General features: G+C 49.9%; 2 protein-coding genes across 3 annotated transcripts; one reads left to right on the forward strand and one right to left on the reverse strand.

Annotated features, from left to right (window-relative positions):
* Positions 1 to 61: 61 nt before the first annotated feature.
* Positions 62 to 7475, reverse strand: EMG1 (EMG1 N1-specific pseudouridine methyltransferase). The gene is made up of 6 exons (XM_082742593.1): positions 7200 to 7475; positions 1625 to 1726; positions 1376 to 1517; positions 936 to 994; positions 707 to 856; positions 62 to 333 (listed from the first exon to the last, which is right to left on the reverse strand). The coding sequence occupies exons 1-6, from the start codon at positions 7365 to 7367 to the stop codon at positions 220 to 222; spliced, it is 735 nt and encodes a 244-aa protein (XP_082598719.1). The 5' UTR covers positions 7368 to 7475; the 3' UTR covers positions 62 to 219.
* A 65-nt stretch (positions 7476 to 7540) lies between these two features.
* On the forward strand, positions 7541 to 12453 carry PHB2 (prohibitin 2). Of its 2 annotated transcripts, none has more exons than XM_082742591.1 (9): positions 7541 to 7893; positions 8058 to 8142; positions 8422 to 8501; positions 9532 to 9716; positions 10142 to 10271; positions 10380 to 10483; positions 10902 to 10979; positions 11370 to 11446; positions 12098 to 12453. In XM_082742591.1, exons 1-9 carry the CDS (start codon positions 7767 to 7769, stop codon positions 12123 to 12125), a joined length of 894 nt encoding a protein of 297 aa, XP_082598717.1. In that variant the 5' UTR covers positions 7541 to 7766; the 3' UTR covers positions 12126 to 12453. The 2 variants fall into 2 exon arrangements, with proteins under 2 accessions (XP_082598717.1, XP_082598718.1); XM_082742592.1 differs by having other exon boundaries at positions 9532 to 9656.
* The last annotated feature ends 2552 nt before the right edge of the window (positions 12454 to 15005 follow it).

Below are 15005 nucleotides of genomic sequence, written 5' to 3' on the forward strand. Positions count from 1 at the left end.
GTCGCCAGTTCACACCATTAGCTGCTGCTCATTTCAGAAACCCTCAAAGAACAGCCAGGTCTACAAGAACAGTATTTATAGGGTAAACAAATAGCAAATGTACAGCCTCCCGTCCCCAAGCCCCCACTGTCTCAGTGCAAGAAGTTCCCCACTGAGCAGTGAGCTGAAAGCAGGGTGGAGGGATGGCCACAGTCTTTGTCCCAGAACAAGGCGCTACTGTCAGATGACCCCCCAGACTTCTTCAAAGGCTGTGGTGAGTTTTGCACAGGTGAGGGCTGCAGAAAGGGGGTAGTTGCTGATGGACACCATCTTCTCTGTATACTCCACATTGACCTAAAAGAGAGAAAGACTTCTGTGTGCTGGCTGTCACTCTCTTAATAGGGGAAGCCCTTCTTTGGGGCAGGAAAAACACAGCTGAGCTAGTATTTCGCAGAACTATTTAATACCAAATTTGTACAAAGGATAAAGAAGGTCCTGCCTTGTCACTGTCAAAAATAATGCCAGTGGCCCTCAAAAGATACAGCCTAAGACAGGACAAGGAGACCCCACTGGTCTCCCAGCATTGTTCTCACCCTGTATTTCCCAAGATCATCAAAAAATGCCAGCTGTAAAAAAAAAAAAAAAAAAAAAAAATGCCAGCTGTTCTTAGAATTCTATACGAAGCCTCAGCTCTATGAGGAATCCAAGAGTTGAGCCCAGATCTTACCTGGCCATGGGCAAAGGCCCCCACCACAAAAACAATAGGGTCGCTGCTGGGTACCAACTCTCGTACATCACTGACGACTGGGATGGAGAATGAAGTGCCAATCTTCATACATCCAACTGGAAAGTGATCTGATACTGGATTCTTAATTACCTAAAGAAAGAAGGGGGGAGGGGGAATCAGCCCCAGAAACAGTCTCAGAACCCCCAACCAGTGGGGACCAATACCTCACCTTCAAGAGCTTCTGGGGCCCATCAGCTGCTCGAACACTGAGTTTGTGTAAAAGCTGAACTGGGAGAGGGGAAAGAGAGTTCAGAGCTAGGTGGTGACCCCATTTCCTCTACCCAGAAATCTAACCAGAAAAACCCATAGTTAAGGTTGGCTCCCTATGTCCTTCACATCCACACCACGGTCCTAAAAATGTTCTAAACAAGCAGCTTTGAGCATAGGACTAGCTGGATGACAGTGAGTTCCAGCTCCCTTCTTCACTCAGCCAGGAACCCATGCACACCTGGGAAGGTAATCAAGAGCCCCTCCCTGTTCTGTGTCAGACGTGTTCCCCACTCCCCACCCCACTCTTAAAATGTTCACATTTCATTTATCCCATGTCCCCTTCCTCCCTTCTTCACTAACGCAGGGTTCATTCCGAACGTTAAGTCCTAAAGCTCTCACCCATGAGGCCACAAAAGCGGTCAAAGGTTCTGGGAATTCGAGTCTGGGGGTTCACTTCAATCAGCACGTTCTTCTGTGTGTGGATATAAACCTGTAGCAAGCCAGCTCGGTTCAGGGGACTGTCCATCAGCATCAGTAAACTCTGAGGGAGGCAGAAACTGAGGCTTAGTTCAGACTGAAGAGAAGCAGCAGCTGCCGGATCTTCTGCCCAGAGGTTCAGGGGGTTGCCAGCTCTGTCCCTGGAGTTACCTGGTGAGCTATGTCTGGTCTCACTTCCCCAGGGTCCCGTCCGTTCTTCAACAACACAGACTTGTGCTTGTCACAGTTGAGTAGCTCATATGTCTTCCCTACCTAAAGAACAGGGACCATGACAGAAAGTAACATAACCTTCTTTTACCTAGACTAGTGGTTCTCAAAGTGTGGTCCCCAAATCAGCATCCTCATAATCACCATCTAGGAACTTGTTAGACAGTCAAATTCTCAGGTCTGTTCCACATCTCCTGAATCAGAAACTCTGGAGATGGAACCCATCAAGCCCTTCAAGGGGTTACTATGTGGCCACTGACCCTTTCTCCCCTCCCACCATAACTGTTCTTAGAGGGAAAAGGAAAGAAGGACATAGCCTGTGGTTTGACATGCTCTAAACTTCTGCACAACAAAGGAAACCAACAAAGCAACCTTGGGAATGGGAGGAGGTATTTGCAAATGACATATCTGATAAGGGGTGAATATCCAAAATCTATTAAGAGCTTGCCTAACTCAGCACCAAAAAACAAGCAATCCGATTCAAAAATAAGCAGAGAACCTGAACGGGCATTTTTCCAAAGACCTATAGATGGACCATAGACACATGAAAAGATGCTCAACATCACTCTTCAGGGAAAGGCAAATCAAAACCACAATACCAGAATGGCTAGTATCAAAGGCGAGAACTCCGTGTTGGTAAGGATGTGGAGAAAAGGGAGCCCTGGTGCACTATTGGTGGGAATGTAAATTGGTGCAGCCATTGTGGAAAACAGTATGGAATTCCTCAAAAATTTAAATATACAAGTATCATACAATCCTGTAGTTCCACTACCGTAGTTACCCAAAGAAAATGAAAATAGTAATTTGAAAAGATCTATGCAGCCCTGTATGTTTATTTCAGTGTTCTATTTACAATAGCCAAAATTAGGAAGTAACTCAAGTGTCCCTTAATAGATGAATGGATAAAGATGTATACTGAGGGGCACCTGGGTGGCTCAGTCAAGCGTCCAACTCTTCATTTTGGCCCCAGTCATGATTCCCTCTTCCTCTGCCCCTCCCGTCTCACCAGGTACCTGTGCACTCTTTCAAAAACGAAAAAAGTATATTGAAGAACAGTGGTTTTATATAAAACCACATGTTCCACATGAAACCACATGCTCCTCAAGTATCAAGCACAAAGCCAGAAATAATCCTGGAATAATAGGGGCATGAGTGAGGGTGGGATGTTATCCTGGGAACTCTTGTGTACACTAGAAAAGTCAGCAGCTAAAAGTGCAAAACTAAAGATCCGGTCTGATCTATAGCAGCTAAAAGAAATAATTGCAAATTGCAATTTGGAGTCAAGGAGTGTTAAAACAGTCGATAAAAAGTCTTAAAAACATACCATTAAATAGAAATGCCAGATTTGAAAGGCTATATTTTCTGTGCATCAACAGAACATTGGTATATGTCCGGGAACAACTTCAGATATGTAACTAACTAACTGAAATGACAAAAACGTCAGAGTAAACACAGGAAAAGAACAAAGGACCAAGAACCACCTCCATGGGACAATCTTAGTTACCAAAGAAGAAGCACCTCTTGAATAGAATAACCCAGTTTCTACCCAGTAGTTATAACTAGGGGTTTTATTCTTTTTTTTTTTTTTAAGATTTTATTTATTTATTTGACAGACAGAGATCACAAGTAGGCAGAGAGGCAGGCAGAGAGAGAGGAGGAAGCAGGCTCCCTGCTGAGCAGAGAGCCCGATGCGGGGCTTGATCCCAGGACCCCGAGATCATGACCTGAGCCGAAGGCAGCGGCTTAACCACTGAGCCACCCAGGCGCCCCGGGTTTTGTTCTTTTAATGAGAAAACGGTACATGTAGTAACCATGGTAGGCAATGGTTTATGAAACTTCTGGTATCTTACAGTTGCCTGTGTGTACCCGCTCACAATGTAATTTTTTAAATTGTGGTTTGTGGTTAATAAGCCTGAAAACCACTAACTAGAGTAATCAGAGAATGAACATATGTATATTCATTTCCTATAACAGGTATTGGAGATATAAGCTTTTTTTAAAAAGGTTTTATTTATTTATTTGACAGAGATCATAAGTAGGCAGAGGCAGGAAGAGGGAGAGGGGAAAGCAGGCTCCCTCCTGAGCAGAAAGCCCGACATGGAGCTTGATCCCAGGACCCTGAGACCATGACCTGAACTGAAGGCAGGCAGTGAGCTTAACCCACTAAGCCATTCAGGTGCCCCGCAATATAAGAATTTTTAAAACCTTATTCCCTGCCCTCATGGATCCTTCTAGTAGAAGAGACATGAAACGACAACCAAATTTTTATGAATATTATAAAAGAAAAGTGAACCACTGGGTTCATTAAAGAATTAAAACAGGAAGGCCTGAGGTGCCTGGGTGGCTCAGTGGGTAAAGCCTCTCTCTTTGGCTCAGGTCATGATCTCAAGGTCCTGGGATCAAGCCCTGCATCGGGCTCTCTGCTCAGCAGGGAGCCTGCTTCCCTCTCACTCTGCCTCTCTGCCTACTTGTGATCTCTCTCTCTGTATGTCTCTCTCTCTCTGTGTCAAATTAATTAATTAAATCTTTTTTTTTTTCAGATTTTATTTATTTATTTGACAGAGAGAAATTACAAGTACACTGAGAGGCAGGCAGAGAGAGAGAGAGAGAAGGAAGCAGGCTCCCTGCTGAGCAGAGAGCCCGATGCAGGACTCGATCCCAGGACCCTGAGATCATGACCTGAGCCGAAGGCAGCGGCTTAACCCACTGAGCCACCCAGGTGCCCTAATTAAATCTTTTTAAAAATATAAAATGAAGAAATAAAACAGGAAGGCCTGATTTATACCAGGAAGGGAGTCACTTCTATGAGGAAATAATATTGAAACTAGTAATTGAAGAATGAACAGCAAAATTAGACTCAATAATTGAAATGAATGAACATTAAGAATTAATGAAGCGAGGGGCGCCTGGGTGGCTCAGTGGGTTAAGCCGCTGCCTTCGGCTCAGGTCATGATCTCAGGGTCCTGGGATCGAGTCCCGCATCGGGCTCTCTGCTCAGCAGGGAGCCTGCTTCCTTCTCTCTCTTTCTCTCTGCCTGCCTCTCCGACTACTTGTGATTTCTCTCTGTCAAATAAATAAATAAAATCTGTAAAAAAAAAAAAAAAAAAAGAATTAATGAAGCGGGGCGCCTGGGTGGCTCAGTGGGTTAAAGCCTCTGCTTTCGGCTCAGGTCATGATCCCAGGGTCCTGGGATCGAGCCCCGCGTCGGGCTCTCTGCTCCGCGAGAAGCCTGCTTCCTCCTCTCTCTGCCTGCCTCTCTGCTTACCTGTGATTTCTCTCTGTCAAATAAATAAATAGGGCGCCTGGGTGGCTCAGTGGGTTAAGCCGCTGCCTTCGGCTCAGGTCATGATCTCAGGGTCCTGGGATCGAGTCCCGCATCGGGCTCTCTGCTCAGCAGGGAGCCTGCTACCTCCTCTCTCTCTCTCTCTGCCTGCCTCTCTGCCTACTTGTGATCTCTCTCTGTCAAATAAATAAATAAAATATTAAAAAAAAAAAAATAAATAAATAAATAAATAAATAAATAAATTCTTAAAAAAAAAAAAAGAGAGAGAACATTATGTGTAATGGCCTTAAGATATCAGAGAACTTCGTGCTTCCACAGAGTTTAACAAAGGCCAGTGAGTCTCAAATATAAGGAACAAAATGGGAGAGAAGAGGCCCAGCTAGGCTAGCACAACAAGGTAGCAGCACAAGGGAAGGAAAAGAGAACAGTACAGATGTCAGCTAGCTGTGAATTCAGTCACCCCTGGAATACCGTTAATGACAATTTGACCAAATTCTTCAAGCATGCTGTAAGAATTTTAATTTGGCTATGACCTTTTCAACTTCTTTTTTTTTTTTTTTTTTTGACTGTATAAGTGAGGCATGGGAGGGGTTGGGACACAGGGAGAGGGAGAGAGAGAATCTTAAGCAGGCTCCATGCTCAGTGTGGAGCGAGATGCATTTTATGACCCTGAGATCATGACCTAAGCAAAAACCAGAGTCAGATGCTTACCAACTTGATAAAGAACCTAGAATCAATAACAATAGTAGTAATTCCAAGTGACAGACATTATTCTAAACTCTTTACTGATACTATCTCCTTTCATCCCCTCAACAACCCAGTAAGGTAGATACTATCATCCCCACTGAACATATGAAGAAACAAGAGCCCCTTGTGTTTACGTGACACCCAGAATTAATGGGCTGGAAATACAACAAGCAATTAAGTGAGGGATGAATATCAGATCCTATAATTAGAAACATCATTACCTAAGAAAAATGGGGGGGGGGGCAGGCTTTCTAGACTGGAAGCTTAGTATAGTAAAAGTGGTTGAAGTAAAGATGGAAAAGAATCACAGCATACATTACTATCAAAATAATACTTCCAGGGGCGCCTGGGTGGCTCAGTGGGTTAAAGCCTCTGCCTTCGGTTCAAGTCATGGTCTCAGGCTCCTGGGATTGAGCACCACATCAGGCTCTCTGCTCGGCAGGGAGCCTGCTTCCTCCTCTCTCTGCCTGCCTCTCCACCTACTTGTGATCTCTGTCTGTCAAACAAATTAAATCTTTAAAAAAAAAAAAAAAAAAGATGGGAAAGGCCAATAAAAATAAATTTAAAAATAGTAATACATCCAAAGCACTCTCAAAGTATTAACCCCCACCTTATAAACTGAGGACAATCGTTTTCTGAATCAAGATCACACGCTTAAGTATAAAAAAACAAGATTAAGGATTGCCTGGGTGGCTTCAGTGGGTTAAAGCCTCTGCCTTTGGCTCCAGTCGTGATCCCGGGGTCCTGGGATCCAGCCCCTCATTGGGCTCTCTGTTCAGCGGGGAGCTTGCTTCCCTCCCTCTCTCTCTGCCTGCCTCTCTGCCTGTTTGTGATCTCTGTCAAATAAATAAATAAAATATTTTTTAAAAAATAACAAGATTAAAACCAAAGTAAGACTTATAAACCAGGGCTATTTTTTCTAGGCTTACTCACTGGACAAGTTTAGATCTAAAGGGTAAGAGAAATCAAGAGACTGAGAACACTGCACTTTTAAGATATGGAATTGCTGATTTATTCAGGAAACGGCCGCGTGACGGTTAAAAACAAAAAAAGACTTAAAAGATAATATGACCCAGTGTTTCCAAGGAGGGTGGCCAACAATCACATGTAAACGAAATAAAACACAAAGTCCTGACAAGCAAAAGGGTTGAGCGAACTGAGCCGCATCAACTACTTTTCTCCTTTGTTTAATAGCTTGTCTTAAGATATGGGACGACCCGATGGACAAATCTCCTCTCCCCTCCCCTTAGATGACTTTATCACAGAATCCTAGTAAATCAATAGGCAGCCAGACGGGACAGCTGCGGTGGGATTCAAGAAGGATGGAATTAGAGTGATGCCAAGCCAGGATCTTAAACCAAGAGACAGTAAACTACGCCACTCTTCCTCCAAGACGATGTTTCACCCTGCCTCCCCATCCACTTTGACGCTCAACCCTCGGGGTCCCATCCTATCGATCTACTTCTCCACTTCCTTGTCCCAAATTACCTTGACCGTCTCCAGACTGGCCCCTTCCAGCACCACAATAAGCCTTCGTCCTCCGATCTTGTTTCCCGCCCCGAGTCGGGGCCGCTTGGGAGCCACAGCATCCCAGCCCTCTTCCTGCTCCCCACCGCGCCGTTCACGAGGTTGGAATCTGCCATTGGGCGCAGCCATCTTGCCACCGGACCGGAAATTGCGCTAAGGTCCTTAAATTAAACCTCCAGCTGGTCCTAATCTTAAACTTTCTTCCTGCTGCCATTTTGAAAGTGGGCACTCGGAAATGGCAACAGCTAGCAGCTTCGCGCTACTGAAGCTTCTTCGCTTCCTCTGGAAGGGCAGAGTTCCAGAAGGGGGGCGGGAACTTCCGAATACGTAATTCCTGTGCGCGAAGTTCGGGTCGGCTGTGGGCGATGGGGCGGGTTTAGACGCTAGCGCATTTCCGGTGCCCTTTCTCCCGCGAGCACCTTGCGCCCCGGACCCTCGTGTGAAGGGTGTGATCTCTGAACTGGAGTGGGGTCGAGGTGGGCCGGCACGGGCTTCTGACCTGTGGTGTCGCTGGCCTCAGGATCGGACATGGCCCAGAACTTGAAGGACTTAGCGGGACGGCTGCCTTCTGGGCCCCGGGGTATGGGCACGGCGCTGAAGCTGCTGCTGGGGGCCGGCGCTGTGGCCTACGGTGTCCGCGAATCCGTGTTCACCGGTGAGCAACCTCTACCAGCTCTCCGGATTCTTCTCGTCCCCCCCAGATTCCCTGTACGGTCCCGCCGGGGCCCCGCGCACACCCACTCCCTTTTCCCGCCCCACCAGAGGCTAGTACATATTCTCAGCAGCGTTTTAGCCTGATCCCAACCCCTCTCCTCACAGTGGAAGGCGGACACAGAGCCATATTCTTTAATCGGATCGGTGGCGTGCAGCAGGACACCATACTGGCCGAGGGCCTTCACTTCAGGTAATGGCGGGCCCAGCGGACTGACCCTGACCCTTCACCCTTGAAAGCCAACCCACCAGTGGCTGCAGTAGGACTTCAAAGAACTCCGCGCTGCCCATTATTTCTCCTGGACATTGGGAGCTCCCCCCAAACTCCTCTTCTCCAGAGGAGGAAAAGAATTTCTCCTTGTCCGTGGTTATTAAGAGGTGGAATAGGCCAAGAAACACGTGGGGAGGAAATACCAGGCAAAACTAATGGAACTGCAGGCTCCTAATACCTGTTCTGTTCCCTCCCCTGTAGGATCCCCTGGTTCCAGTACCCCATCATCTATGACATTCGGGCCAGACCCCGAAAAATTTCCTCCCCTACAGGTTCCAAAGGTAGGTCTGGTCATTTGGTAGTCCTTAGCAGATGTCTACATAAAGTAAGCAAGGGAGCCTGGCAGGAGATCCAGGGGCAAGAGGATAGTGTCACATCTCTTGGGCCTTGGTTTCCAAATCTGTAAAAAAGAATTGTAATAAAAGTACCTGCTTCTGGTTAAAGCAATACTTTTTTTTTTAAGTTTTTATTTATTTATTTGACAGCACGAGGAGGCAGAAGGGAGAGGGAGGAGCAGGGAACCCAATGCAGGGCTCAGTCCCACGACTCTGGGATGGTGACCTGAGTTAAAGGCAGCCACTTAACCAACTGAGCTACCCAGGCACTTTCTTGACACACTGTGTGTTCACCCATACCTATCAACTGTCGCCCCGCTAATGTAAGTTCAGTGACAGCACTGTTTGTCCTTTCTTATTCACTGGCTAGATCAAAGCCTTAGTGTAAGCCTTGTCTTCTTTAACTGCTTGATTGATTCTGTCCACTATTGCCCCCTGTCCTGGGCAGACTTGGTCCCACTTTTCACTGAAGCACCTGTTCCCTTCTATACTATCCGTAGAAGCTGTGTCTTTGAGATTCCCCAGTCCCTTTTCTCACACACAGGCATGTACACACTAATTCAAGTAGCTCACCTGTGCTATACTGTTTTGTACTGTTTTTAGTGCACATGGCTTAACATTCCCTGAATCCTCGGCCCTGGGGATAAAGAATTCATAAAACACAATCCTTATCTTCAAGTCCATATAGTCTCATAAAGAAGGCAGGTGATTACCATGCAGTGTAAGAGAGCCTACAGTAGAGGTTGAACACAGGACATAAGCAAAAATGAGAGGTCGGCTCTACTGGTTGGAGAGCTGGTGAGTCGACAGCACTTTACAGTGGAAGAGGCTACAAATGGCCTGTCACCTTGCACAGCGCTGCACCCCGTGTAGAGAGCGGCATGTGGAGGAGAAAACGCTTGGAGAATGGTGCTTGGCTAAAAGGCCAGGTGAGGACCCTGGAGCCTTGGCCAGCTTCTGCTGACCTCTCTCTCAGATTTGCAGATGGTGAACATCTCCTTGCGAGTGCTGTCTCGACCGAATGCCATGGAGCTTCCCAGCATGTATCAGCGCCTAGGGCTAGACTACGAGGAGCGAGTGCTGCCGTCCATCGTCAACGAGGTGCTCAAGAGTGTGGTGGCCAAGTTCAATGCGTCACAGTTGATCACCCAGCGGGCCCAGGTCTGAGCTGTCACCATATACGTGGCTTCCCACCTTCCCTCCTAGGCCTGAAGCAGTGCATATTGGGAAGAGCAGCTTGTTGGAAAAGGATCACGACCCTAGATCCCTTTTCACCTCAGAGCTGCAGTGATGGCCACTGTGGGAAACAGGGCAAGTCAGGATGGGTGCTCAGGCAGTAGGAAGCATGGTGTTTTCTCACACTAGCAAGGTCTAGAGGTACATAGGTTGGGGAGAGTGGGAAATGAGTCACTGTGACCTACTAGAAAGATTGGACCAAATCCCTTCCAACTCAGGTGTTCTAGTTGAAGAACCAAGAAAGGATTGTTTTCTGCCATTTTCTGGAGCTGTGATAATCAGACGATCACAGCAGTCGCCCTCTTTTCCAGTTCTCCAGTCTCTTCATATCACCCCTCCATGACCCCCAGGTATCCTTGTTGATCCGGCGGGAGCTTACAGAGAGGGCCAAGGACTTCAGCCTCATTCTGGATGACGTGGCCATCACGGAGCTGAGCTTCAGCCGAGAGTACACGGCCGCTGTGGAAGCCAAACAAGTGGGTGAGTTACAGGAGGACTTGGGCCACGGCTTCTGCAAATGCAGGAGGCAGAACGGGGTCCCTGAGACCTCACATCTGTGACACCACCCCCCACTTTCTCCCAACACAGCTCAGCAGGAGGCCCAGCGAGCCCAGTTTTTGGTAGAAAAAGCAAAGCAGGAGCAGCGGCAGAAGATCGTGCAGGCGGAGGGTGAGGCTGAGGCCGCCAGAATGATATCCTGCTGCAGAGAGAGGTCTCTGCCCAGTCCCTGGAGCGTGATGCTTCCCCCTTCTCCCTCCTGGGCCGGCTGATGACACTAAGGCGAATGCGACTCCGTGCTGTCTGGTCTTGGCTCCCTGGGGGTGGGAGGTTTGGAATGGGATCTGAAATCTTAGTGGGATGCCCGAGGCCTGGCTCCTCACTGTAAGGCAGATCAATAGCACTGCCGGCCTTGCCTTCATTTCTGCTGCTGCCTCCAGTTTCTGGCAGCTGCCTACGGGGGGCCCACAGGTGGGGACCGGGTGGGACCAGGCACGAGGTATCTGAGCGCAACCTTGGATCTGACAGCCCGGTGAAGGGCTGCAGTATTAAGACTGGCCCCAGGGGGCTGCGACTGGACTTTGTGTGAACCCTTAACCCCAACCCGCTCACCTGGGAGAAGCCCTGAGTAAGAACCCTGGCTATATCAAACTGCGCAAGATCCGAGCAGCCCAGAACATCTCCAAAACGGTGAGTCTGGGAGCCCCGCGTTCCCCGAAAGGCAGCTGTGAGTCCGGAATCGTTTTAAGTGAAAACACGTTGGGAGGTAGGGGATTAGAATCTTGCTCATTGGGGTTTCAACTCAAACTGGCTTCTCCAACACACTTCCTCCATCACCCATGATTCCTGTGGGCTTCCTGGCCTTTTTCTGCCTCTGTTATGGTGCTGATAGATCATAGTCGGCTCGCTGCTCTGGATCTTTGTGAGCAGAAACCAGGCTGTCGCTTCTTGCTGTAGCCGTGTTCCTAACCCACGTGTATTCGATCAGTGGTTCTTCAATTGCAAGGTTGGGGTCCAGGTGTGAATACTAGCCATCTAGTATTTTATTTAGCATCTAGTTTTTTATTTCCGGACCTACAGATTGCCACATCACAGAACCGTATCTATCTCACTGCGGACAACCTCGTCCTGAACCTCCAGGATGAAAGTTTCACCCGGTAAGACATGCGTCTGATACAGTGGGGTGTCACAGAGCATGGGACCAGAGTCTGGTTGCTTGAAAGACCTCCTCTGAGCCAAAGTTACAAATGTGGGTGGTTGACAGTCCCTAGCTTGACTCTCCTAAGATTGGGTTTTATGGGATCAAATAGGATTATTCTTGTCAAAAGCATTCAAGCTGTGACATTTGGTCCTGATAAGTAGTGAAAGACGATACCCCATACTCTATTCAGAAGCCCTTAAATTGCTGCTTAAGGGCGTGGAAGGATGCTAGAGAGGAGAGGTGGGAAGTGGTGATGGCCAAGGGAACCAGCCTCTTCTCAGAGTGAGTTTCCTGGCTTCCACCCATTTGTCTTTTTCTCTTGGGAGCAAAGGAGATTTAGAGCAGGTGGGGTCTGAAACTGTCAAATCACCGGTGCGTTTCTCTTCTCTTTTGTTTCCCCATCGTCTGGTGACCTGGTATCCACAGGGGCAGGTAAGGTGTTGACACCTCCTTGTTTCTCTGGGGTCTTGTAGCTCCTCTCCCAGTACCTGCCTCTTTCCCCACTGCATCACACACGCCCCCTCAGGGAGGAGGGAGTGGCCAGAGGTGCTCAGCCTCTCACATTTATGTTCTCTAATCGTGTCATCTGTCTGTCCCATTTCCACAGTGACAGCCTCATCAAGGGTAAGAAATGAGCTTGGTAACCAGGAACTCCACTCCCGGAGAAGAAGTGGATCTGGTTCCTCCCCTGGTTTTCTAGGAGCCAGCTTGGGGTCCAGCACATCCCCCATCCCACCCCCAGTATCATGTGATGGTCCCTCCTGCATCTGTCCTCCCAACCCTTCTTGGATGAACAAAGCCTGACCAGTTTTCGGAGCAGTGATATTGCTCCTCCCTGTGTTGGCTGGAGGTGTTGGGACGGTGTGATTTCGGAGTGATTGCCTACAGTGTTGGTTCCTCCCTCCAGGTCGGGAGGTGATAACCATCATCCCAGGAATTCTCAATAAATTTTTATTACTTAAACTGAAGTCTCCTTGCGTCCTGTGTCTGAGCTGGATGAGGTGAGGCACGCATGCGTGGGTTCAGATCACGCACCCCTGGGTCTTTGTATCTGCCAGCAGGGGGCGCAAAGGTTCTAACCAGGGCGGTTAAGAAAGCGTTAAGGGCCAGAAGGCCCTAATGCTCACCCTCAAAGCCCAGCTGAGTCAAATCCAAAACAGGACCCAAACTGGGAGCAACAGGTCCTCGGATCCCATGGCCCAGCTGCCCTTTTCACTCCACCCTCCACTTCTACCACATCGCCAGCGTTTATTCGCCAACATTTCCTTTTTCAAGGCTGAAGCAGCTGTGGCTTTGCTGAGCCAGACCAAAAAAATCTGATGACCCCAACACGAGCTGCTTCCTTGGTAACAAGTTTCCATGTAGCTGTGAGGGAAGCTATTTGCGCCTGTAGAGGGACTCCAAAAGCAGCGGATCATGTTCCTTGCTGGGGGTACCCACATCTGATTTCTCAGTCTCCAGATGTGAGAAGCTGTTTGTAGAACAAGGTTTTACCTATGGAGGTAGGCTCTTTGTGCCGGTAGCCTTGGGCTCCAAACAGATCAGGTGCCCCTTTTCAGTTCCTAGCCAGCTACCTCATACCGGTCCCAAGACACAGCTTGACAACTCAAGCACCAGAGAAACGAAGCCACAGCTTCCCATTCCTTCTTTTTATAGGGAGACGGGGAACATTGGGAACCATTAGCACTGGGGGTGAAAATATGTGCAGGAATTAGAGTACATGGTAGGGGAGGACATAAGTCTTCCAGGGTTAGGGATTCGTCTTCCGCTTCTCCTGGATCGTTGAAGAAAATTAGATTACCTAATGTTCCCCTGCTCTGCAGGTTAGTGTCGTAAAAGGGACAGGGAGATGAAGCACGTATGGCTTCCCACTCCTCAGGAGCTAGGAGCCCAAGACGAAATCGACAACCAGACCAAAGACAGGTCAAGTGACCTGAATCAGTCCGCCACGAGTTCCTATGCACACTTTATTTCTTTCCCCTTCCCAAGGCGGGAAGAGAATGCAGGTACCCAGTGAAGGACTGTGTTTCCAAATCCTGCTGCGGCTCCAGGGGCAGCCATTTTGTCTCCTCCCCATTGTTCCCCCTTTCTAGTATTTGTACCCCACACCCAGAGGGGTAAAGGTCAGAGGTGGTTCTTCAGGAGGCCTCCATGGTCTTCAGGGTTCCCTGAAGGTCACTGCCGAGGGAGCCGGCCCGGGGGCCATCTTTACCAGACAGTGTTAGGAGCTTCACAATTAGACCATCCAACACTGTGCTGGAAGACGGACCCAGAGCCGGCGGACACGCGGCTCCCGGCCACAGCTGACCCGTTGTTACCGGGACCCTGGCCGCAGGCCAGGTGAGGTCTCTTGAGAGTGTGCGAGCCAAGCCCAAGGTTAGCGGTGGGTTCTGGATCCACCAGATGACAAATCCCACTGGCGGGGGGGAGGGGCTCAGGGCCATTGTGTCCCTTCAGTGGGCAGCCAGCCAACCCGACAGCCACCTCTTCTGCAGCACCCTTCACTCGAGATGAAGGGGCTTCCACAGTGTGCGGGGAGGTTCCGGAGAGGGGATTGCAGCCATCGGGAGGGGCCCAGGGGGGCCTGAGGCGATAGATGTCGCTGACACGGAGACAGGGGCCTCCATCATTACCCGGCAGTATTAGAGACTCCCAACCAGCACCCAAACACTGCTGGGTAAGACGGGGGCCCCCACCCAGCCTGCCCACCTCTGGGCCTGGCAGTCCTCCGCCCAGGCTCCCTGTGGAGAGGCTGCAGAACCTTGGCTCCCATCCCCCCACCACCCGAGTCCCTCGAGACACTTCCGGGTGAGCCCTGCAGCCCGCCACCAGTCCCACCCCGAGCTGCGGAGCCCCGGAGACCCAGGCCCCTGCCCACCTGTTCTCCGCCTTGGAGCCCCTTCCCCCATAGCCCACACAGCTTGTCCTGCACCCCCCCCATACACATACTAATTCATCGGCGCTCAGCCCCGCTCTGTGGTCCCTAGGTCGTCCCCCTACTCCCTCTCCCAGTGGCCAGTTACCTGTCACCGAGCCGCCTGCCCCCCACAGAGTGAGTGCTGAGGAGAGGAAGGGGAGTCAAGGCCCAAGATTCAAAGGCCTAGAGCCCGCCTGCCCCAGCCTCCACTCTTCCTCCTTCCTTCTCCGCCCGCCTGGCAGCGCAGGCTCCTCACCTGGGCCCCGCCCGCCGCCCCTGCGCACAGGTGTGTCCTCCTGCCATAGGCTGCCCCCCCACGGCCTTAACCCCTTCCCTCCCGTGGCCAGCCCTAGGCGCCTCCTCTGAGGCGCTAGCTAGGCCTCGCTAGGCCTCCCACCCTTTTCCACACGTCCCTTCTCTCCCACCTGCCTCCTTCGCCCCTGGGCCTACACTGGGAGCCCGGTCTACAACGGGAAAAGAGAGGGGCTCTCCTCCAGCTCCTTTGGCCTCTCCCCGTGGCTACCCCCTTCTTCTGAGGCCTCCCACCTGGCCCAGGGCCAGAGAGCCCTGAGGTCAGCGAGGGCTCAGCCTCTGCTGG

Source organism: Mustela nivalis, assembly GCF_964662115.1.
Source record: "Mustela nivalis genome assembly, chromosome: 7".
Classification (NCBI taxonomy): Eukaryota; Metazoa; Chordata; class Mammalia; order Carnivora; family Mustelidae; genus Mustela; species Mustela nivalis.